The following is a 23961-nucleotide window of genomic DNA, read 5'->3' on the forward strand; positions in this document are numbered from 1 at the left end:
GCTCTTCTGCCAGCATCGCACTCAGGTCTCCTGTTGTCGCATCACGGCCTCTGTAGTTTGTGATGTCTTGTATGCCCTGCCACACCTCTCGTTTATTTTTACTGGACAGGTGGGACTCTATGCTCCTCTTATGGTCCGCCTTAGCTTCCTTAATACCTCCTTTCAGGTTGGCATGAGCGGCTCTATACAGAGCTCTATTACCAGATCTGAAGGCAGCGTCGTGGGCTCTGAGGAGTGTGCGGACCTGTTTGGTCATCCAAGGTTTCTGGTTTGGGAAAACCCGAATGTTTTTGTCCACAGTCACATTTCCGATACAGAACGTGGTATAGTCCAGTACCGTTCCAGTTAATGTTTCTAGCTCTTGATGTTCAAATAAATCCCAGTCTGTCTGTTCGAAGCAGTCCTGTAGATTGGAGAATGCATCGTCAGGCCAGGTGGTAACGGTCTTTATAGTGGTCGTGACACTGCGTCTGAGGGGGGTGTGGGCAGGGGAGAGCAGGAGGGAGAGGAGGATGGCCTGATTGGCCGAGGTGGGGGAAAGGTATGGCTCTATATGCATGCTTAATGTTGGAGTAAACATGATCCAGAGTGTTCGCCCCTCTAGTAAAACACTTAACATGTTGATAAAATTTCGGGAGCACAGACTTCAAGTTCGCCTTATTAAAATCTCCTGCAATTATGTGAACACCGTCGGGGTAAGCCCACTGCTGTTCGTTTATGGTGTTCAACAGGAGAGAGAGCACAGTGTTCACATTGGCGTCGGGTGGAATATACACAGCCGTGATAATCACTACTGTTAGCTCTCTCGGTAGAAAAAAGGGCCGACATCTTATAGACATGTACTCGAGGTCATACATACAGAGCAACCCCCCCCCCCCGTCCTCAGTCCTGTCCCAGCGGAGCATAGTACGACCTGCTAGCTGCATGCTAGCATTGGGTATCCTCGGATGAAGCCAGGTTTCAGTAATAATCAAAACACAACAAACACGAACGTAGCGATTTCCAGCTAGTTGTAATTCCAAATTGTCCATTTTATGCACTAGGGATCTGGCATTGGAGAGAACCAGGCTCGGTAAAGGTGGCTTGTGTGGTTGTTTTCTTAGCCTTAACATAACACCAGACCTGCATCCCCGCTTTTGCTTTGCTTCCTCTCCCTCCTCCGTCTGCGCCGCCTTCTGAACCCGACAACAATCCACGGAGAGCCCGGCAATCTCATTATGTCGTCTGGGATGTTGTGTGTGTGATGAAAGACTCTCGAAATAGGTATTCGGTGTTGGTCCCCAATATCCATAAGGTTCTGGCTTGTATAGCGAATGTTCGCAGAACCGATAATACACAAACAAGTAATGAAGAAAAAAAGAGCACTGAAAAGGAGAGCGTATTGGCGCCGGACACTACGTGCTCTAAAACTATTTCCGCCCATTTCAGACGGCTCTAAACAGTATTGGCGCCCTATGCGTCCGGCACTCGAAAGTATTGGCGCCCTTAGTGTCCGGCTGGCAAAAGTATTGGCGCCCTACGAGTCCGGCTCTCAAAAGTATTGGCGCCCCACGCGGCCGGCTCTCAGAAGTATTGACACCCTATGCGTCTGGCACCCAAAAGTATTGGCGCCCTACGCGTCCTGCTCTCGAAAGTATTGGCGTCCTACACGTCCGGCACTCGAAAGCATCGGCGCCCTACGCGTCTGGCTCTCGAAAGAATTGGCGCCCTACGCAGCCGGCTCTCGGAAGTATTGGCACCCTTCGTGTCCAGCACTCAAAAGCATTGGCGTCCTTCGCCATCGACTTTCAAAAGTATTGGCACCCTTTCTGTCTGGCTCTCAAAAGTATTGGCGCCCTATGCGTCTTGCTCTCAGAAGTATTGGCGCCCTTCGCCATCAGCTCTCAAAAGTATTGGCGCCCTTCTCCTCCGCCTCTCAAAAGTATTGTCGCCCTACGCCTTCGGCTCTCGAAAGTATTGGTGCCCTATGCGTCCGGCATTCAAAAGTATTGGTGCCCTTAGTGTCCAGCTCTCGAAAGTATTGGCACCCAACGCCTCTGGCTCTCGAAAGTATTGGCGGCATATGCGTATGGCTCTCGAAAGTATTGGCACCCTACGCGTCCGCCGCTCAAAAGTATTGGCGCCCTTAGCGTCCAGCTCTCAAAAGTGTTGGAGCACTACACGGCCAGCTCTAACAGTGCTGACGCCCTATCTGTCTGGCTCTCGAAAGTATTGGCGCCCTACGTGTCCGGCACTCAAAAGTATTGGCGCCCTTCGCCATTGGCTCTCGAAAAGTATTGGCGCCCCGTCCCGGTTTTGCCATGTCAAGCACCACTCACATTTTCTTCAGGAAATGTACCAGTCTAGTTGTTTCTGTTATCTCCTATTAAGGTGGAGAGATAGACTTTCCTAGCATCGCTAAGAGATTTTCTATAGTTCAGTAGGCTCTCCTTCCATGCTGTTTGAAATATTACCAATTTGGTTTGACGCCATTTATGTTCTAACTGTCGAGTGGTCTGTTTTAAGGTACGCGTTTTATCGTTATACCAGGGTGCTAATTTTTTCTCTCTAATTCATTTTCTTTTGCGTAGAGACACTCTATCTAGCATGTAGCGGAGAGTTGACTCTAAGCATTCAGTCGCCTGATCGATTTCTATTGGATCAGACGGTGATCCAAATCTAATTGATCTCTCTGGAAGGTTATTGATGAAGCTCGGTGCAGTAGCTGATCTGAAAGTACGTTTTACGCAGTAGAGAGGCGAGGTGGAAATATTATGATCAATCCATATTATGAACGAGATAAGGTAATGGTCTGAGACAACTTCAGACTGTGGAAGAATTACAATATGTTCTATATTTAATCCGTATGTTAGATGAGGTCAAGAGTGTGACCACCATTATGAGTCGGCCCGATTACGCTCTGATTAACCCCTACTGAATCTACGATGGACACAACCGCTGTTCTCAGAGGGGCTTCTGGGTTATCAAAATGAATATTAAAATCACTGAAGATTAATGCTTTATCTACAGAAACAACCAGGTTTGAGATAAAGTCTGCAAATTCACTAAGAAATTCAGTATATGGCCCTGGGGGTCTGTAAATAATAATTAGAGGAATTGACTTTTTTTTGCGGCTACATAAGTTATACTGGTATAAAGAATTTCAAAAGAATTAAATTTATAACTAGGTTTATGTGTGACGCCTAGATTTTGACTACGGATGAGACCAACACCTCCTCCTCTACCAGTTGAACGAGGCTGATGTAGATAACTGTATCCAGGAGGACTGGCTTCATTTAACGCTATGTACTCATTTGGTTTAATCTAAGTTTCCGTTAAACACATTAAATTACATCCCTGATCAGTAATGATTTCGTTACCCATAAGAGGCTTAGATGCAAGAGATCTAATGTTTAATAGTCCTAACTTCAGATTAAAGGTGCTGGATGTGTATTCAGTATGATCTAATTTTATGTTAATTATGTAGGTTACTAAAACAACCTTTCCGAACTTTTCTATGTATTTGTATAGCTCGGGGAACAGACACAGACTCTATAGTATGTACTACAGGTGTTGGACTATTAATTGAACATCGATTATAATGAACGTTATTGTACGTTAATGTTATTGTAGGAAGATGTACTTACGGTAGGTAGTCACTTGGTGTGTAGCATCTTGGAGATGTTGTCTGACAGCAGTTCCGCTCAGAGGCTGCTGGGGTGCAGGCCATCAGGACGAAACAACCCAGGATGCTCCCAGAACAGATTCCAGTTATTAACAAACACCAGATTCTGTTCATTACACCAAGAAACTAACCAGTCATTTAAAGCAAGAAGTCTACTGAACTTTTCAGCTCCACGTCTGTATGTGGGAAGAGGTCCAGAGACGATGATCTTCGTGGTGGGTGATCTGCCTGGTACCGTCTCGATCAGGCTGGCGAAGTCCCTCTTCAGAACCTCCGTCTGCCGCAGCCTGATGTCATTCACCCCCGCGTGCAGCACGACCGCTCCAATGCGCTCGTCCTTCTTCAGGATCCCGGACACCTGCACAGCGACATCAAGGACACGAGCACCAGAAAAACAATGTGTGTGCACCTTACCCTTTGTTGAAGCGATGCGGACGTTTCGCACAATGGAGTCCCCGACGATCACAGCATTTGCTCTGGTCTGATGGAGAGGGGCGAAGTGGTTCCTGGTTGGGATCTCGAACACCAGAGGCTCTCGCCTTTTGCTGCTGGTGCACCCAAGGTCCGTGATGACGGAGACCTCGGCTGGAAAAGTCTTGGGTGCACGGTCCCTGCACAGAGAAACACACGGCGTAGAGGGCCTGGGAGTGGTAATTCCAAGCTGCGTGCTTACCTTGTGTAGGCAGAGGCACAAGATGTTTCCAGCGCGGTTCTTCGCTCCAGCAGCTGGGCCTGCTTGTGGAGTACATCACGGATCTGTTTCTCCACATCCTCCAGTTCCAGCAGCACCATGTGCAGCTCGAGCAAATCCTCATCTGCACTCAAAAGTGGAGAAACAACAGACGTAAGGTAAAATATATATATATATATATATATATATATATATATATATATATATATAATATATATATATAATTTTAAAGTATAGAGATTAAAAGAATAGCGTCAGCTCGAGGGACACTGCTTCCTGCGACACTTCCTGCTTCCTCGGTTGCCAAATCCTCAATGACAAACTTTCTTTCAACAAGCAAAAACATCATTAGACCCACATTAGACTATTAGACACAAACCAACAATAGACCCACAGCATTAACGTCGCAGTTAGGGAAAACCATGGAGAGGCAGTGTACAAGGCAGTGTATGTAGCCCAATACTGTTTAATATTATGATTAAAGACATATTTGATCAGGTTGGAGAAAATATAGGAAAGTCGCTTTATGCGGATGATGGGGAACTCTGGGTTAGGGGTCGGAATATAGAATATTTAAGAAAGAAAATGCAACATGCAATAGGGAAAGTAGAACAGTGGGCAAATGAATGGGGATTTAAACTATCAATTTTCAAAATCATAAGGTATATGTTTCTCTAAACGTCATAAAACAGTACCACTTAAATTATATGGGATAGATCTTGAACAGATCATGCTGGCATATTGGGTAAATCTACAAGGGCATAGCAGGGTGCACCCCACGAAAGCCATCTTACAAGAATGCTCAGAGTTTTATAGGACTAACTTTAATAGCTTTGGATGGTTAGGAAATGCAAAGGCACAAAATGCAGGTCTCAGTCAGCTACAAGTAAACCCCATTGTGGCAATACCAACTGTACCACACTGGAGATTCATAAAACCATCTGTAGATACACTATTACAACAAATATTAAAAGAGAATCCTAAAATAGCACCACAAGGGATAATAACTCAAAACTATATGGACCAATATCAGGATAAATGACTCATATATACAGATGGGTCAAAACAGCCTGAGACAGGCCACACTGGTGCGGCTTTTTTCATTCCCCGGTATGAAGTAGTAGTCAAAAAAAGGGCGACCGATCATCTATCAGTGTACACTGTAGAATTATTAGGAGTCCTATTGGTACTGCAGTGGCTGGGAAAAAACCCATCAGAGCCAAGATGTTGCTATAGCTTCTGACAGTCTATCAGCACTATCAAGCATACAGTCTGAGAAAACATCATGCAGACAAGACATTGTTTACCAAATACTTTATCTGCTTCTCATACTTCATGCTAAGGGGCTGAGTGTTTCCTTCTTCTGGGTTCCTGCACATGTAGGGGTAGAAGGAAATGAAACTGTGGATGTACTGGCAAAAAGATCGATAAAGCATGAAACAGTTGACATACAAATACCATTAAGTAGAGCAGAGATCAAAACCATTATAAAGGGACACACACACATAAAATATGGCAGGAACACTGGGACACCGCTGACACCGGACGACACATATATACCATACAAAAATAAGTAGGCATGAGTGTGAGGCAGGGCAGAAACCCAAAGGAAGAGATGATAATTACGCTTCTTAGAATAGGTCATGCTGTCATAAATCTAGCATTCAACAGAATAGGAAAACACCCCACTGGACTCTGCACACACTGCAGTACACAAGAGACTGTAAAAGACATTCTGTTAGACTGCAAAAAAAGGTATGAGGAGGAAAGGACTGAGCTAGAGATGCAGATTGGAAAACAAAACATGACACTAGAGAACTTGCTGGGGAAAACATCTGGGAAAATGCATGGCCCCCTAATATACTATCTGAAAAATACTGGGATAAGTGAGAGACTTTAGTACTCTAGTAGGAATATCTAGTATATAGTTATTTGTTTATCATTTATTTATTACTATTTTTTACCCCTGCCAATCTGCTGCCCACACTCCAGTCCAGTAGGTGGCGCTAATGCGCCATAAATTGCTTTGTCAACCGACGTTAAAACCAGAAGACCCTTAGCAGAGACACGAAATGTCGTTGGTTGAAGGTAGGGATTAAATAAAAATAATTCAGTTTAAACTGATGTAAATGACTACGCCCGGGTTAAACAATATTCATAAACAACATTCCGGGTTCAATTCAATGATATTTGCACTTCAATGTGTTAATGTGTGTGTAATATTAAAAATGCGACTCGAAGGCACAAGTCACAGCGTAAACGTCTTAATCCAGGAAGTGTTTTCCTGTTCATCTATTTATATTAGGGATACAGCAAATGTTCGGCAACCGAAATTATTCGCCGAAAATAGCAATCAATAAATAAATAAATAAATAAATAAAAATACTTTGGGTGTTCGGCCGAATAAATTTGACCGAACACTGACGTGTGTGATGACGCGCCAAATAGCCTAGCAACCAGAGTGAGACGCGCGAATTTCATGACCTCCATTTCCGGCAGCGCGCTCGGTGCGATGAGGGGGCGCGCGCATGCACGTGCTACGTGAACGACCGCATGCTCTTCGGATGTTGACAACTGTTCTGCTATAACTTTGTTTACATTGTTTACTGTGGACACGTAATCCGTCACGTAGTATTCCGTCACGTCGCGAGACGTAAGGGAGTAGAGTATGGAAGCAGGTAAAGACATTTATTTAAGGGCAGGCAGACAAATCCTGTATCTACTATAATACTCGGTGAGGTGTACAGGGACGCGAGCGGTATATATCCCCAATAGAATCTACCGTATAGAACCATTTTCTGCACTCGTCAATGCACATTTGAATGCACTTTTAGTTGTAGTCTACAGAGTGTTCCATTCTTTCAGCAGTCAGTTATAGACCTAACATAGGCTATTCAAGGGGCTCAAAGATGACCACGTCAAAATATTTTTATCTTACTCATTTATTTATTTAAAGTTATATTGTGCCTTGTTGGTAGCCTATGCCTGCTGGAATGAAAAAAAAATGTTCATTGTTAAATAAATATTTTGAAATTTTAGTTTTTGACAAAATAGTAAAAAGCACATTTAGACTATTTAATTCATGCAATGGTGAAAAAATGGTAAAATAAATGGGAAAAACGTGTTCGGCCTTCGGCCAAGAATTTTCATTTCGGTGCATCCCTAGGTTATATTATAGTTTCATATCTTTACACGCGTTCAGTCTAATATGATGACTTCAGTCAATGGCTTGACTTATTTACTCGACTGAGTCCGTGTACGTTGCGCTCATTCGCTTTTGGTTTAAAATTATAAAACAAAATACAAATGAAGACGCGTTCATTAATTTATTGTTTTAATATTGAAGATTATATTACTAATCAACTATGTTTAAAACCCCATTTTTGCTCAAAAATGCAAATGATTTAAAATGTGCCTCTTTTATAGTTTCTTGCATTCTTATTTTTTGAGCTGGAGATATTAGGGCCCGAGCACCGAAGGTGCCGCGCCTCCGGTGCAAACACGAGGTGCAGGGCCCTATTGTTTTCAGCATGTTTATTTATTTTTCATGCATTCGTGTGATTTTAAGAGCATAAACATACCTGAAACGTCAGGAAACTTGGCAGACGCATCAGAACCGGGGAAAATTTAAGTTACGTAGGGCGTGGTCAAGGAGGTCCATAGTACCCCCGAATGCAGGCAATGGTCGGGATGAAGTTGCTCCGATGTGCACGAGATTTACCACTGTCATTGCTCTCATGTCATGACTCCGCCCAACCGTTAGTTACTGTTAGTTAATGCCCACTGGTAGTTAATGCCCACTGGTGGTTCATGTTTACTGTTAGTTAATGCCCACTGGTGGTTAATACCCACTAGTGGTTCATGTTTACTGTTAGTTAATGCCCACTGGTAGTTAATGCCCACTGGTGGTTCATGTTTACTGTTAGTTACCGTTGTTTACAGTAATACCTGTGATCAGTGTTATACATCCTGCTCATTAAGGAAAATTCCCTATGATGATATGACTGTGATCAGCTATTTGCTGGTAGATTAATTATTCTATTTCCTATTCTATTTTCACAGTGCCAAAGGTGAGGATTATTATTTTGGGGAAAAGTTTTTCACAGACCTCCACTGTGGGAAACTTCATCCTGGGCAGATCAGCGTTTGAGACTGAAGATCGTCCACATTCAGTAGAGCGTCACTGTGAGAGTGTCAGAGGACATGTGGAGGGAAGATACATCACCATCATCAACACACCTCATCTGTACGACCCTAAACTCTCTAATGAGGAGCTGAATCGGAAAATAAAAGAGTGCGTTTCACGTTCTAGACCTGGACCTCATGCATTTTTACTTGTGGTACAGCCTCATGACTTTACACAGAAAGACAGAAACCTACTGAGATACATCCTGAACTCCTTCGGCGATCAAGCCATAAACTACTCCATTGTGATAAACACAGACAGTGGGTTTAATACATCAGAAGATGAATTAAGATTCACTGCCATTCAGGAGTTAACAGAGGAATGTCATGGGAGGCATCACAGTTTTTCACAGTTACACGAATCGAGCAGGAGCTCAGTTTGTCAGCTGTTTGAGAAGATTGACCAAATGGTGAAGGATAATGGGGGAGAACATCTCGCATGTGAGAGTTTTGAAGATGAAGAGCAGTTTAAACCTGATGGTGAGCCTGCTACAGAACTACAGGTTTTCCTCAAGACACAATCAAGACAAACCAGTTAAATGTAACAGGAAGTGTTAAAAGGAACAGGAGAGAGCTTGGTTAATCACACACACACACATATTGGGGAGTTGGGGGGGGTATAGGAAGACACACTCTGCGATGCACACACTCTCACATCTCCAATTCTCACACCAACCTACATTACCCTTAATGCACTGCACCTGAATATTAACCATTTACTCCAATGTATTTTCATATCACCTACACAAATTCTGTTAAACTTCTTTTATCTAGATAATGAAAAAGAATGTGTGTGACCTGTGGCACACCTGAAATTATACGGAATCCTGCTTCAAAGGCTCTCCGAGCAGTGAATGGTGGCAGCATTGAAACAGAAAATATACAGCCACTAATTTCCATACTTTAATTAGGATGAATTTCCATTGATCCACAGTACATAATGACTTTATTATTTTATAATCATAGAATTATGGTGTGACACCCTGGTTTTATGAGGAATTGATTAGACAGGAGGTAGGAGTGAGGAGGAGCGGTGCTGTATTTGTTTGGCTTGTATCTCTGTACTTTCAGATCAATTCGGACATCAGTCAAAAACAAGAAAACATGCTCTCATTCTCCCTGACTCCGCCCTCCATTCACAAACTAGCGTTTAACCATGCTTCTGACACAACAAACGACAAATCTTAATTTGACGCAAATCTTAACACACAGATCTTAATTAATAATCTTTAAAAATATATATTAAAATCTTCTACTGTGAGCACTTTATATACACTTAAATCAAAATTATTCACCCCCCATTGCAAATCAAGTTTATTGACAGAATGTACAGACTTTCAGCTGTTTGCGATAAACAAATGTAATTGTAACAGTTCAACACAATGAATGCTTCAAGTGTTTTTTTGCCAAATTCAACTGAAATGGAACTTATAATGACTTCTCCAGTCTCAAAATTATTCACCAGCTGAATAGAATCCCTCACAACAGCACAAGTATGCAGAGCAGGTGTTGTCCCAAGCACACTTGATCAAGGGCTTCATTAACTGCACCAGGTGTGCTTGAGCTGGAACACGTGAAATACCTGAACTGGCTAGGGGTAGAAAATGTATGAAATACCTGGAACAGGACAGAAAAAGGAAGCTGTCAATGGCTGCAACTAGATTTCTGAGAAGGCAGGGTGTGAGAAACCATCGAGTGATTGCAAAAGACCTGCACGTACACTTAGCAGAATTTTAGATATTATAAATAAGCTACTAGTCAGTAACAGACCCTCCAAAAGGTTACATTCAGTACTTCAGTGGAATTTCTGTGAACCTCTGTCTAAAAAAAAATCATAACATGTATTGTCTCCTAACTGCTGTTTTTACATTTTATTCACAGACTTGACCGCTCACCAGAAACAAGATGAGCAAGCAGTACAAGGACAGGTAAGCAGATTCTTATTCAGTCCTGGTCAGATATCAACTTTCTAGGGTTGAGCTGTACTAAAATTTCCATACCCGTGTACTGACTGACATGGCATGTTCCAGAAAAAAAACTAGGACTTAGGCTTTTGCCCTCATGGAAATTTCAGATTCTATTAACAAGCAGTTGGTATACTTATGTACAACACACACACACACACTGTAACATTCTGAAGCAGAGCATGATCAGTATGCAGTATTCCAGCATGATAATGACCCCAAACACACCTCCAAGACGACCACTGCCTTGCTAAAGAAGCTGAGGGTGAAGGTGATGGACTAAACCCTATTGAGCATCTGTGGGGCATCCTCAAATGGAAAATGGAGGAGCACAAGGTCTCGAACATCCACCAGCTCCGTGATGTCATCATGGAGGAGTGGAAGAGGACTCCAGTAGCAACCTGTGAAGCTCTGGTGAACCCCATGCCCAAGAGGGTTAAGGCAGTGCTGGAAAATAATGGTGGCCACACAAAATATTGACACTTTGGGCCCAATTTGGACATTTTCACTTAGGGGTGTACTCACTTTAGTTTCCAGATGTTTAGACATTAATGCAGGGGTCGGGAACCTTTTTGACTGAGAGAGCCATGAACGCCACATATTTTAAAATTTAATTCCGTGAGAGCCATACAATATGTTTAAAACTAAATACAAGTAAATGTGTGCATTTTATATAAGACCAACACTTTTAAAGTACAATAAGTCTCTGAATTATTTTTAATAACGTTGTTATGCTGTTGCTAACCAATGATGAATAAAGTACTTCTTACCATTAATGCGACTTCTGGTGCTGCATGGTTTTGCTGTTGGCTTTGTAGTCTGGTTGATACGTGGTGAGGTTAAGCTTCATGCAGGCGTTGAGACTTCCATCCGTTAAACGTGATCGTGGGTTGGTCTTAATGTTCTTTAGATGTGAGAAAGGCTGCCCACATGCATACATAGAGCCAAACATTGTCAGTACAGCAATACTCACACGCTGCAGTGTGTGCTATGTGACGGGAAGCGCGTTCCAAGTTTTGACAGTCAGCTGGTCCTCGGGTTGAAGTTTTTTCATTTCTCCCCACTTGTGTTTGCTCGCCAACTCTACTTGCTGTCGTGCAGGTCTTTCCAAATCTTCATTCAGTGACTTGAACTTATTCACCCACGTGTCTGAGGGCTTCAGGTCAGCAGCTTGCAGCTCAAAATCTCTGACGGAGACACCGGAGATGTAACTCAGGTCGGCGCTGTCCACTGCACACTCGTGTGGATGAGTGATGAACTTAAAAAGACGAGTGTGCTCACGAAATTCTCCAAAGCGCGCTTTGAATGACTGCAGGAGATTAGATGTGAAGCCCGCGATGTAGTACGGCGTGTGTCGAAGTGCCACTTTATATTTGACCGTTTCATCGATGCAATTTTATCATTGCATATTAGACACACTGCAGAACCTGCTCTCTCCACAAAGGCGAATTCCTCTGTCCATTCCTGCTGAAAAGTACGATACTCATCTTTTTTTCTTTTAGCCATCTTCTTCGATAAAAGGGTTTCTGCAATTAGCTAGCTGACTACTTGATTAAAAGGAGGGAAGTTTACTTCCTGACCTCACAACGACCCGTGTACGTTACGCATTATCCAATAAAAATTTGGTGTTGTCCCGGAGGACAGCTGTGATTGGCTCCAGCCACCCGCAACCATGAACATGAGCGGTAGGAAATGAATGGATTGAAATACATGAGAATGTTTTATATTTTTAACATTATTATTTTTTTATTATTAAAGATTTGTCTGCGAGCCAGATGCAGCCATTAAAAGAGCCACATCTGGCTCGCGAGCCATAGGTTCCCGACCCCTGCATTAATGGCTGTGTGTGGAGTTATTTTGAGGGGACAGCAAATTTACACTGTTACACAAGTTTACACTGTTACACCCACACACACACACACATTGTTAGATATAATGACTAATCAAATAACATAAATAATATTTACGGACAGACTGAAGGCTTTTCTGGTGATTTGCTCTTTTTAAATGACCGAAGCTGAAAGTCCGCCCTCTGGCTGATGTGCGCATGCGCGTCGTTGTTATTCTCTGTTGACTGCGTATTTCTCAATCTGATGTCACACACTTAGGGAGTCCGGCTCTTCTCTCAGTATCTTCATGTGGAAACCAGATCATCATCAACAATGAGGCGAGTAGGTTTTCTTACTCCTATCTGTGACTCTTTAACAATAATAATAATAGTAATAATAATAAAATTCAATGACTGTGTGGAATCTTCTCTCTGACTATTTAGTAAACAAGATAAAATTCAGAAGGACTTCCTTCTTCCGGATCTCAAAAAAGGTAAATGTTTATAAACATGTCTACGACTAAACTCTGATGTTAAATAATATAAATAAGCGTCGGTGTGATGTGTGGTTGTGATTAATTCTATGCTTGTTTAGATGGGGTGAAGCTTTATCTCCAGAAGATCAGAAAAGTTGCTTCGGATAACAGGGGGTCAGAGATTAAACTGAAAAAGGTAGAAGAGTACAGTTTCAAGGTCGGAACTTTGGAAGAAACATCGTACAAAGATGAGCCCGACATGGTCGATGAGTGGGAGCAGTTCTACCTCCCAGAACACATGTTCATGGAGGTGATTGGTGTTTTTGAGGAGTTCCCCTGTTGCTCCCCCAATGGTGATCTGGTGCTGATGGTGTGTGAGGACGAGAAGGTGTTTGCTTTTGAAGATGAGACGCTGCATCTCGTCTCAAACAACCTCGAAGAGCTGTTTAAGAACGGCCTCCAGTTTCCAGGAACCGAGCAGTATTACCGTGGGCAAACCTTTGAGGACATGGTGAGTTCATCACTGTTTCTCATTTAAATTCACACTAAATGAACTCTTTCATGTAAAGTGTCTACACTTATGGAGAATCAATTCGAGGCTGTTTTTAAGAAAAGATGCCAAGTGTAATTTAACATAAACCAGAGGCTGTTTGTCTTTCTGAACACCTCTGATAGATCTTTACAAACCTTTTACACAATATCACAGATCAAATTCTCCAGTGAGCATCTTTGTTTACTATTTTATTTAATTTAACAGTTTTATGTTTAGCAATTACAGTGAATTGTAAATAATAACCTAATATAAAAATGATATAATTAAATATTATTTATTTAAAAAACATCTCGGTGCAGACTCTTTAATTAATGCATTTTATCTTTGTTTTATTAAAGATAAGAGTTTAGTTTGTTTTTACCTCCTTAATCAGCTGCGTCATGCAACAGTCTCAGGACATATATATTTTTAACATCAACAATATCACTTCATGTTTTTTCTTAGACTAACTTTACAGGAAAATATCATTTCTGCAATTAACACAAGTCAAATAAAGTGCATGAAAAGGTTAATGTAACTTCTCAGGAGCAGGTTATCCTGTACATTCTGAAATGGGGGTTAAATATTGGGATTAGTGGAAGATTACCGTTATGTTTAATGTAAATGTACAAGGTTTAAGCGAGTGAAACTTTGCTGATAAATGCTGCTTTTTCGTGTCTGTCTGTAGACCGAAGAAGATTGGGACAGGGTGAGGGAATCAGACGGATTGAAGGAGAAGAGGAAGGAACACCAGGAACTGCTGGAGAGTATGAAGGACTCCTTTCTCAACAACCTGAACATCATCATGGGGAGAAAGCGAGTCGTGGTGAGAAATACAGAGTGGTGTTTACTGAGCTGTCGCTATCGCTATCTGAGATATAAATAATTATAGGCCAGAGTACGCCTAATAAATCTTTATTCAGCGTGTTTCATGTATATTTCACAACACAGAGTGCTTAACGACCGACCATGGAAATAACCATTTCAATTATTTCTTGCAAATTTATACATTTTTATAAATATTTTATTACTTATTTTATTGCTGTACATCGGTGAGCACTCTAAGTTGTACAATATAAATGTTTTTGTCTTTTAAAGTGTCAGGACCACTTTAAACTTTTAAAAGTGACTAATAGGCAGAAAATAAGTAAATAAATAAAAATGTAAAAACTAAATCAATTGTCACTGATGCACATATAAGGTGTGTGAGCCTTTTTATATTTAAGATAACAAAGTAATGCTTCACATGACCTATAAATTATATACATTTAACATAAATACAAGAAACAAATTGGAAGAAAAAATGGACAATTACCTTTATTGATGCAGTTTAACTGCCTGTAATGATGATGATGATGATGATGATGATGATGAGCACTGTAACTACTTTATATTTGTCTGTGTTTCTCTACAGCCAATCCCTGATCCTGAGGAAAAGCCATTAGTGTCTGTTTGAAACATGCAGTAAGATTAAAATCATCTGGGTTTGGATCACATGTGTGTCATTTATTTCCTGTGTCTCTGTAGAGTTTAGCTGAAGCCCTGAACCTCACTGTAAAATCTCACTGATGTCCCACACGGTTCAAGTAAATAATAAAATCTTTATTAATCAGAGAATCTTGTTTGTTATTTGATGTGTTTCAGTTGCAGTTTAAAAGCAGGTGTGTGTGTGTGTGTTAAGTTAAATACGGTGATGGGGTCCATGACATCTATTTGAAGTCCTAATTGGACATAATTGCTCATATTAATACTTCACTGAGTGCATTATAAAGAGTTTATTAGGCATCAGAACAGATTTATTGATGCAAAGACCATAAAATACACACACGCACATTGCAATCCATGTATGTATATGTGTGTGTGTGTGTGTGTGTGTGTATATGTATGTGTATATATATATATATATATATATATATATATATATATATATATATATATATAAATAATGTGTGTGTATATATATATATATATATATATGTGTATATATATATATGTATATATATATATATAGCTTTATCTTTAGAGGGCCAATACTTTTGAAACTCAATGCAAGTCTATGGGAAATTTTCCAACATTGAGCTTCCGTACCGGGAATGCCGACATTCTGATCGCTTCCAAAAGTCGTAGCACACCTCTCCTCAATAAGCCGATTATTTGACACCTCTCCCGTCTAGTTATGTGCCAAAAAACGTGGAATGATAATAATTAATAATAATAATAAGTATGCCGAATAACAATAGTAGTAAGTAGTAAGGCTCTCAAAAGTATTGGCGTTCTTAGAGTTGGGCTCTCAAAAGAATTGGTGCCCTATGCATCCGGCTCTCAAAAGTATTGGTGCCCTACACGTCCGGCTCTCGAAAATATTGGTGCCCTATGCGTCCGGCACTTGAAAGTATTGGCGCCCTTAACGTCCGGCTCTCAAAAGTATTGGCGCCCTTAGCGTCCGACACTCAAAAGTATTGGCGCCCTAGGTGTCCGGCCGTTGAAAGTATTGGCACCCTTAGCGTCCGGCACTTGAAAGTATTGATGTCCTACATGTCCGGCTCTCGAAAGTTTTGCTGCCCTATCCGAATTTTGCCATGCAAGCACCACTCACATTTTCTTCAGGAAATGTACCATTCTAGTTAGTGATGCTTGAAAAGCACTACTATTGTTATTCAGCATACTCATTATTATTATTATTATAATTATAATAATTATTATTCTTCCACTTTTTTCGGCGCGTAACTAGTCCTGCACCGTTTGTCGGAGATCGACGGTTGAGGTGTAAAATCGATCAGCTTATTGAGGAGAGGTGTGCTATGTATTAGGGAAGCGGTCGGAATGCCGATTCCTGGTACGGAAGCTCAAATTCGGATTTGCATTGAGTTTCAAAAGTATTGGCCCTTTCAAGAGAAAGCTGTAACAGAATTGCCTCCATACACATTCGGCTCTAAAATGTATTGGTGCCCGATCAGTTCAGCTCTCGGAAGTATTGGCACCCCACCTGGCTGGCTCTCCAAAGTAGGTGCGCCCTACACGGCTGGCTCTAAAACGCATTGCTGCACTACATGGCCGGCTCTATCAGTACTGTCAGCCAATCTGTCCGGCTCTCGAAAGTATTGGCGCCCTACACGGTCGGCTCTAAGAATGATGAATGAATGAATGAATGCCTTTTATTGTCACTATACACATGTACAATGAAATTAAGAGCCACTCCTTTTTGTTCCGTGCCAACATGTAAATAAAATAAACAAAAAAAAAATAAACAAGATAAATAAACAAGATATTGGGGCGGGGGTGGGGTACTATGAAATGCACAGTTCTGAGACACTATATACATATACTGTGAAATTAGTACATGTTTGTGTTTAGAATGGTTATAGCTTTTGGGAAAAAAATATTCTTAAATCTATTAGTCCTTGTTCTGATGCACCTGTAACGTCTCCCTGAGGGCAACAGATTAAACAGATCAGAGCCAGGGTGAGAGCTGTCCTTAATGATAGTTTTTCCTCTGCTGAGGCAACGGGAGGTGTAAATATCCATCAGGGAGGGGAGAGGGCAGCCAGTGATCTTCTGTGCTGCTCTTATTACTCTCTGAAGCCTCTCCCTGTCTGCCGCGGTGCAGCTACCGTACCACACCGTGATACAGTATGTCAGCAGGCTCTCGACGGACGAGCGGTAGAAGGTCAGCAGCAGATTGGGGTCCAGATTGTACTTCCTGAGAACCCTCAGGAAGTGTAGCCGCGTTTGAGCCTTCTTGATAACCGCTGTGATGATGTCCGTCCAGGAGATGTCTGCAGAGATAAGGACGCAAGAAACCGGAAGGTGTGGACCCTCTCCACACACTCAACATTAATGTAAAGTGGGGCCAGCTCAGTGTTGTGCTTCCTGAAGTCTACAATGAGTTCCTTGGTTTTCTTGGTGTTTAGAGCCAGATTGTTCTTTGAACACCAGGCTGCCAAGTTCAGGACCTCCTCTCTGTAGGCTACCTCATCTCCCTTTGAGATGAGTTTGACCACTGTGGTGTCGTCAGCAAACTCGACGATAAGATTATTATTGTGGAACGGACTACTGCCGTATGTGTAGAGACAGTACAGGAGGGGGCTCAGCACACAGCCCTGTGGAGAACCTGTGCTCAACGTGCGAGTGGAGGAGAGGTGGGGTCCGAGTCTCACTGTCTGCGACCGGTTGGTGAGAAAGTCCTTTATCCAGGCACATGCGAGGGGGGGGAGGGGCAAGAGTGACCAATTTGGTGATGAACATATCCGGAATGATTGTATTAAAAGCCGAACTGTAATCCACAAAAAGCATCCGGACGTAGCTCTGTTGCTGCTCTAGATGTCTCAACACGGAGTGGACAGCTACGGCGATAGCATCCTCTGTGGATCTGTTTGCGCGATAAGCAAACTGATAAGGATCGAAGTCTGGGGGGAGGTAGTCCTTGATGTGCTGAAGAACCAATCTCTCAAAGCACTTCATGATAACTGGAGTGAGGGCCACAGGAGGATAATCATTTAGGCTAGTGGTGGGAGACTGCTTTGGCACTGGAATGATTGTGGCTGATTTTAGGCAGGACGGGATGACTGCTTGTGCCAGGGAGCGATTGAAGATTCTGGTAAAGATGTGGGCAAGCTGGTGGGCGCACGATCTGAGCACCTTACCAGGTACTCCGTCTGGGCCAGCAGCCTTCCTGGGGTTCACTGCCAGAAACATCCGTCTAACATCGTGTTCCCTCACAGTAAGTAGAGTGGTGCAGGAACCAGGAGTGGATGGAGGCAGGGCTGGACTGGTGCGGGAGCCAGATGAGGGTGGAGGTAAGGCTGGAGCAGATGAGTGCTGTTGTTGTGATGTTTCAAAGTGAGCACAGAAGCAATTTAGCTCTTCTGCCAGCATCGCACTCAGGTCTCCTGTTGTCGCATCACGGCCTCTGTAGTTTGTGATGTCTTGTATGCCCTGCCACACCTCTCGTTTATTTTTACTGGACAGGTGGGACTCTATGCTCCTCTTATGGTCCGCCTTAGCTTCCTTAATACCTCCTTTCAGGTTGGCATGAGCGGCTCTATACAGAACTCTATTACCAGATCTGAAGGCAGCGTCGTGGGCTCTGAGGAGTGTGCGGACCTGTTTGGTCATCCAAGGTTTCTGGTTTGGGAAAACCCGAATGTTTTTGTCCACAGTCACATTTCCGATACAGAACGTGGTATAGTCCAGTACCGTTCCAGTTAATGTTTCTAGCTCTTGATGTTCAAATAAATCCCAGTCTGTCTGTTCGAAGCAGTCCTGTAGATTGGAGAATGCATCGTCAGGCCAGGTGGTAACGGTCTTTATAGTGGTCGTGACACTGCGTCTGAGGGGGGTGTGGGCAGGGGAGAGCAGGAGGGAGAGGAGGATGGCCTGATTGGCCGAGGTGGGGGAAAGGTATGGCTCTATATGCATGCTTAATGTTGGAGTAAACATGATCCAGAGTGTTCGCCCCTCTAGTAAAACACTTAACATGTTGATAAAATTTCGGGAGCACAGACTTCAAGTTCGCCTTATTAAAATCTCCTGCAATTATGTAAACACCGTTGGGGTAAGCCCACTGCTTTTCGTTTATGGTGTTCAACAGGAGAGAGAGCACAGTGTTCACATTGGCGTCGGGTGGAATATACACAGCCGTGATAATCACTACTGTTAGCTCTCTCGGTAGAAAAAAGGGCCGACATCTTATAGACATGTACTCGAGGTCATACATACAGAGCAACCCCCCCCCCCCCCCGTCCTCAGTCCTGTCCCAGCGGAGCATAGTACGACCTGCTAGCTGCATGCTAGCATTGGGTATCCTCGGATGAAGCCAGGTTTCAGTAATAATCAAAACACAACAAACACGAACGTAGCGATTTCCAGCTAGTTGTAATTCCAAATTGTCCATTTTATGCACTAGGGATCTGGCATTGGAGAGAACCAGGCTCGGTAAAGGTGGCTTGTGTGGTTGTTTTCTTAACCTTAACATAACACCAGACCTGCATCCCCGCTTTTGCTTTGCTTCCTCTCCCTCCTCCGTCTGCGCCGCCTTCTGAACCCGACAACAATCCACGGAGAGCCCGGCAATCTCGTTATGTCGTCTGGGATGTTGTGTGTGTGATGAAAGACTCTCGAAATAGGTATTCGGTGTTGGTCCCCAATATCCATAAGGTTCTGGCTTGTATAGCGAATGTTCGCAGAACCGATAATACACAAACAAGTAATGAAGAAAAAAAGAGCACTGAAAAGGAGAGCGTATTGGCGCCGGACACTACATGCTCTAAAACTATTTCCGCCCATTTCAGACGGCTCTAAACAGTATTGGCGCCCTATGCGTCCGGCACTCGAAAGTATTGGCGCCCTTAGTGTCCGGCTGGCAAAAGTATTGGCGCCCTACGAGTCCGGCTCTCAAAAGTATTGGCGCCCCACGCGGCCGGCTCTCAGAAGTATTGACACCCTATGCGTCTGGCACCCAAAAGTATTGGCGCCCTACGCGTCCTGCTCTCGAAAGTATTGGCGTCCTACACGTCCGGCACTCGAAAGCATCGGCGCCCTACGCGTCTGGCTCTCGAAAGAATTGGCGCCCTACGCAGCCGGCTCTCGGAAGTATTGGCACCCTTCGTGTCCAGCACTCAAAAGCATTGGCGTCCTTCGCCATCGACTTTCAAAAGTATTGGCACCCTTTCTGTCTGGCTCTCAAAAGTATTGGCGCCCTATGCGTCTTGCTCTCAGAAGTATTGGCGCCCTTCGCCATCAGCTCTCAAAAGTATTGGCGCCCTTCTCCTCCGCCTCTCAAAAGTATTGTCGCCCTACGCCTTCGGCTCTCGAAAGTATTGGTGCCCTATGCGTCCGGCATTCAAAAGTATTGGTGCCCTTAGTGTCCAGCTCTCGAAAGTATTGGCACCCAACGCCTCTGGCTCTCGAAAGTATTGGCGGCATATGCGTATGGCTCTCGAAAGTATTGGCACCCTACGCGTCCGCCGCTCAAAAGTATTGGCGCCCTACGCGTCCGCCTCTCAAAAGTATTGGCGCCCTTAGCGTCCAGCTCTCAAAAGTGTTGGAGCACTACACGGCCAGCTCTAACAGTGCTGACGCCCTATCTGTCTGGCTCTCGAAAGTATTGGCGCCCTACGTGTCCGGCACTCAAAAGTATTGGCGCCCTTCGCCATCGGCTCTCGAAAAGTATTGGCGCCCCGTCCCGGTTTTGCCGTGTCAAGCACCACTCACATTTTCTTCAGGAAATGTACCAGTCTAGTTGTTTCTGTTATCTCCTATTAAGGTGGAGAGATAGACTTTCCTAGCATCGCTAAGAGATTTTCTATAGTTCAGTAGGCTCTCCTTCCATGCTGTTTGAAATATTACCAATTTGGTTTGACGCCATTTATGTTCTAACTGTCGAGTGGTCTGTTTTAAGGTACGCGTTTTATCGTTATACCAGGGTGCTAATTTTTTCTCTCTAATTCATTTTCTTTTGCGTAGAGACACTCTATCTAGCATGTAGCGGAGAGTTGACTCTAAGCATTCAGTCGCCTGATCGATTTCTATTGGATCAGACGGTGATCCAAATCTAATTGATCTCTCTGGAAGGTTATTGATGAAGCTCGGTGCAGTAGCTGATCTGAAAGTACGTTTTACGCAGTAGAGAGGCGAGGTGGAAATATTATGATCAATCCATATTATGAACGAGATAAGGTAATGGTCTGAGACAACTTCAGACTGTGGAAGAATTACAATATGTTCTATATTTAATCCGTATGTTAGATGAGGTCAAGAGTGTGACCACCATTATGAGTCGGCCCGATTACGCTCTGATTAACCCCTACTGAATCTAAGATGGACACAACCGCTGTTCTCAGAGGGGCTTCTGGGTTATCAAAATGAATATTAAAATCACTGAAGATTAATGCTTTATCTACAGAAACAACCAGGTTTGAGATAAAGTCTGCAAATTCACTAAGAAATTCAGTATATGGCCCTGGGGGTCTGTAAATAATAATTAGAGGAATTGACTTTTTTTTGCGGCTACATAAGTTATACTGGTATAAAGAATTTCAAAAGAATTAAATTTATAACTAGGTTTATGTGTGACGCCTAGATTTTGACTACGGATGAGACCGTAAAACGCGTTAAACACATTAAATTACATTCCTGATCAGTAATGATTTCGTTACCCATAAGAGGCTTAGATGCAAGAGATCTAATGTTTAATAGTCCTAACTTCAGATTAAAGGTGCTGGATGTGTATTCAGTATGATCTAATTTTATGTTAATTATGTAGGTTACTAAAACAACCTTTCCGAACTTTTCTATGTATTTGTATAGCTCGGGGAACAGACACAGACTCTATAGTATGTACTACAGGTGTTGGACTATTAATTGAACATCGATTATAATGAACGTTATTGTACGTTAATGTTATTGTAGGAAGATGTACTTACGGTAGGTAGTCACTTGGTGTGTAGCATCTTGGAGATGTTGTCTGACAGCAGTTCCGCTCAGAGGCTGCTGGGGTGCAGGCCATCAGGACGAAACAACCCAGGACGCTCCCAGAACAGATTCCAGTTATTAACAAACACCAGATTCTGTTCATTACACCAAGAAACTAACCAGTCATTTAAAGCAAGAAGTCTACTGAACTTTTCAGCTCCACGTCTGTATGTGGGAAGAGGTCCAGAGACAATGATCTTCGTGGTGGGTGATCTGCCTGGTACCGTCTCGATCAGGCTGGCGAAGTCCCTCTTCAGAACCTCCGTCTGCCGCAGCCTGATGTCATTCACCCCCGCGTGCAGCACGACCGCTCCAATGCGCTCGTCCTTCTTCAGGATCCCGGACACCTGCGCAGCGACATCAAGGACACGAGCACCAGAAAAACAATGTGTGTGCACCTTACCCTTTGTTGAAGCGATGCGGACGTTTCGCACAATGGAGTCCCCGACGATCACAGCATTTGCTCTGGTCTGATGGAGAGGGGCGAAGTGGTTCCTGGTTGGGATCTCGAACACCAGAGGCTCTCGCCTTTTGCTGCTGGTGCACCCAAGGTCCGTGATGACGGAGACCTCGGCTGGAAAAGTCTTGGGTGCATGGTCCCTGCACAGAGAAACACATGGCGTAGAGGGCCTGGGAGTGGTAATTCCAAGCTGCGTGCTTACCTTGTGTACGCAGAGGCACAAGATGTTTCCAGCGCGGTTCTTCGCTCCAGCAGCTGGGCCTGCTTGTGGAGTACATCACGGATCTGTTTCTCCACATCCTCCAGTTCCAGCAGCACCATGTGCAGCTCGAGCAAATCCTCATCTGCACTCAAAAGTGGAGAAACAACAGACGTAAGGTAAAATATATATATATATATATATATATATATATATATATATATATATATATATATATATAATATATATATATAATTTTAAAGTATAGAGATTAAAAGAATAGCGTCAGCTCGAGGGACACTGCTTCCTGCGACACTTCCTGCTTCCTCGGTTGCCAAATCCTCAATGACAAACTTACTTTCAACAAGCAATAACATCATTAGACCCACATTAGACTATTAGACACAAACCAACATTAGACCCACAGCATTAACGTCGCAGTTAGGGAAAACCATGGAGAGGCAGTGTACAAGGCAGTGTATGTAGCCCAATACTGTTTAATATTATGATTAAAGACATATTTGATCAGGTTGGAGAAAATATAGGAAAGTCGCTTTATGCGGATGATGGGGAACTCTGGGTTAGGGGTCGGAATATAGAATATTTAAGAAAGAAAATGCAACATGCAATAGGGAAAGTAGAACAGTGGGCAAATGAATGGGGATTTAAACTATCAATTTTCAAAATCATAAGGTATATGTTTCTCTAAACGTCATAAAACAGTACCACTTAAATTATATGGGATAGATCTTGAACAGATCATGCTGGCATATTGGGTAAATCTACAAGGGCATAGCAGGGTGCACCCCACGAAAGCCATCTTACAAGAATGCTCAGAGTTTTATAGGACTAACTTTAATAGCTTTGGATGGTTAGGAAATGCAAAGGCACAAAATGCAGGTCTCAGTCAGCTACAAGTAAACCCCATTGTGGCAATACCAACTGTACCACACTGGAGATTCATAAAACCATCTGTAGATACACTATTACAACAAATATTAAAAGAGAATCCTAAAATAGCACCACAAGGGATAATAACTCAAAACTATATGGACCAATATCAGGATAAATGACTCATATATACAGATGGGTCAAAACAGCCTGAGACAGGCCACACTGGTGCGGCTTTTTTCATTCCCCGGTATGAAGTAGTAGTCAAAAAAAGGGCGACCGATCATCTATCAGTGTACACTGTAGAATTATTAGGAGTCCTATTGGTACTGCAGTGGCTGGGAAAAAACCCATCAGAGCCAAGATGTTGCTATAGCTTCTGACAGTCTATCAGCACTATCAAGCATACAGTCTGAGAAAACATCATGCAGACAAGACATTGTTTACCAAATACTTTATCTGCTTCTCATACTTCATGCTAAGGGGCTGAGTGTTTCCTTCTTCTGGGTTCCTGCACATGTAGGGGTAGAAGGAAATGAAACTGTGGATGTACTGGCAAAAAGATCGATAAAGCATGAAACAGTTGACATACAAATACC

General features: G+C 43.0%; 2 protein-coding genes across 2 annotated transcripts; one reads left to right on the forward strand and one right to left on the reverse strand.

Moving 5' to 3' along the window:
• Positions 1-3519: 3519 nt before the first annotated feature.
• LOC128601569 (uncharacterized) lies at positions 3520-4456 on the reverse strand. Its single transcript, XM_053614867.1, has 2 exons — positions 4338-4456; positions 3520-4275 (listed from the first exon to the last, which is right to left on the reverse strand). Exons 1-2 carry the CDS (start codon positions 4454-4456, stop codon positions 3684-3686), a joined length of 711 nt encoding a protein of 236 aa, XP_053470842.1. The 3' UTR covers positions 3520-3683.
• A 2363-nt stretch (positions 4457-6819) lies between these two features.
• On the forward strand, positions 6820-14834 carry LOC128600983 (GTPase IMAP family member 7-like). Its single transcript, XM_053613811.1, has 8 exons — positions 6820-7033; positions 8418-9020; positions 10422-10468; positions 12613-12671; positions 12777-12826; positions 12928-13319; positions 14029-14166; positions 14755-14834. Exons 1-8 carry the CDS (start codon positions 7024-7026, stop codon positions 14794-14796), a joined length of 1341 nt encoding a protein of 446 aa, XP_053469786.1. The 5' UTR covers positions 6820-7023; the 3' UTR covers positions 14797-14834.
• The last annotated feature ends 9127 nt before the right edge of the window (positions 14835-23961 follow it).

Source organism: Ictalurus furcatus, chromosome 25 (assembly GCF_023375685.1).
Source record: "Ictalurus furcatus strain D&B chromosome 25, Billie_1.0, whole genome shotgun sequence".
Taxonomy (NCBI): Eukaryota; Metazoa; Chordata; class Actinopteri; order Siluriformes; family Ictaluridae; genus Ictalurus; species Ictalurus furcatus.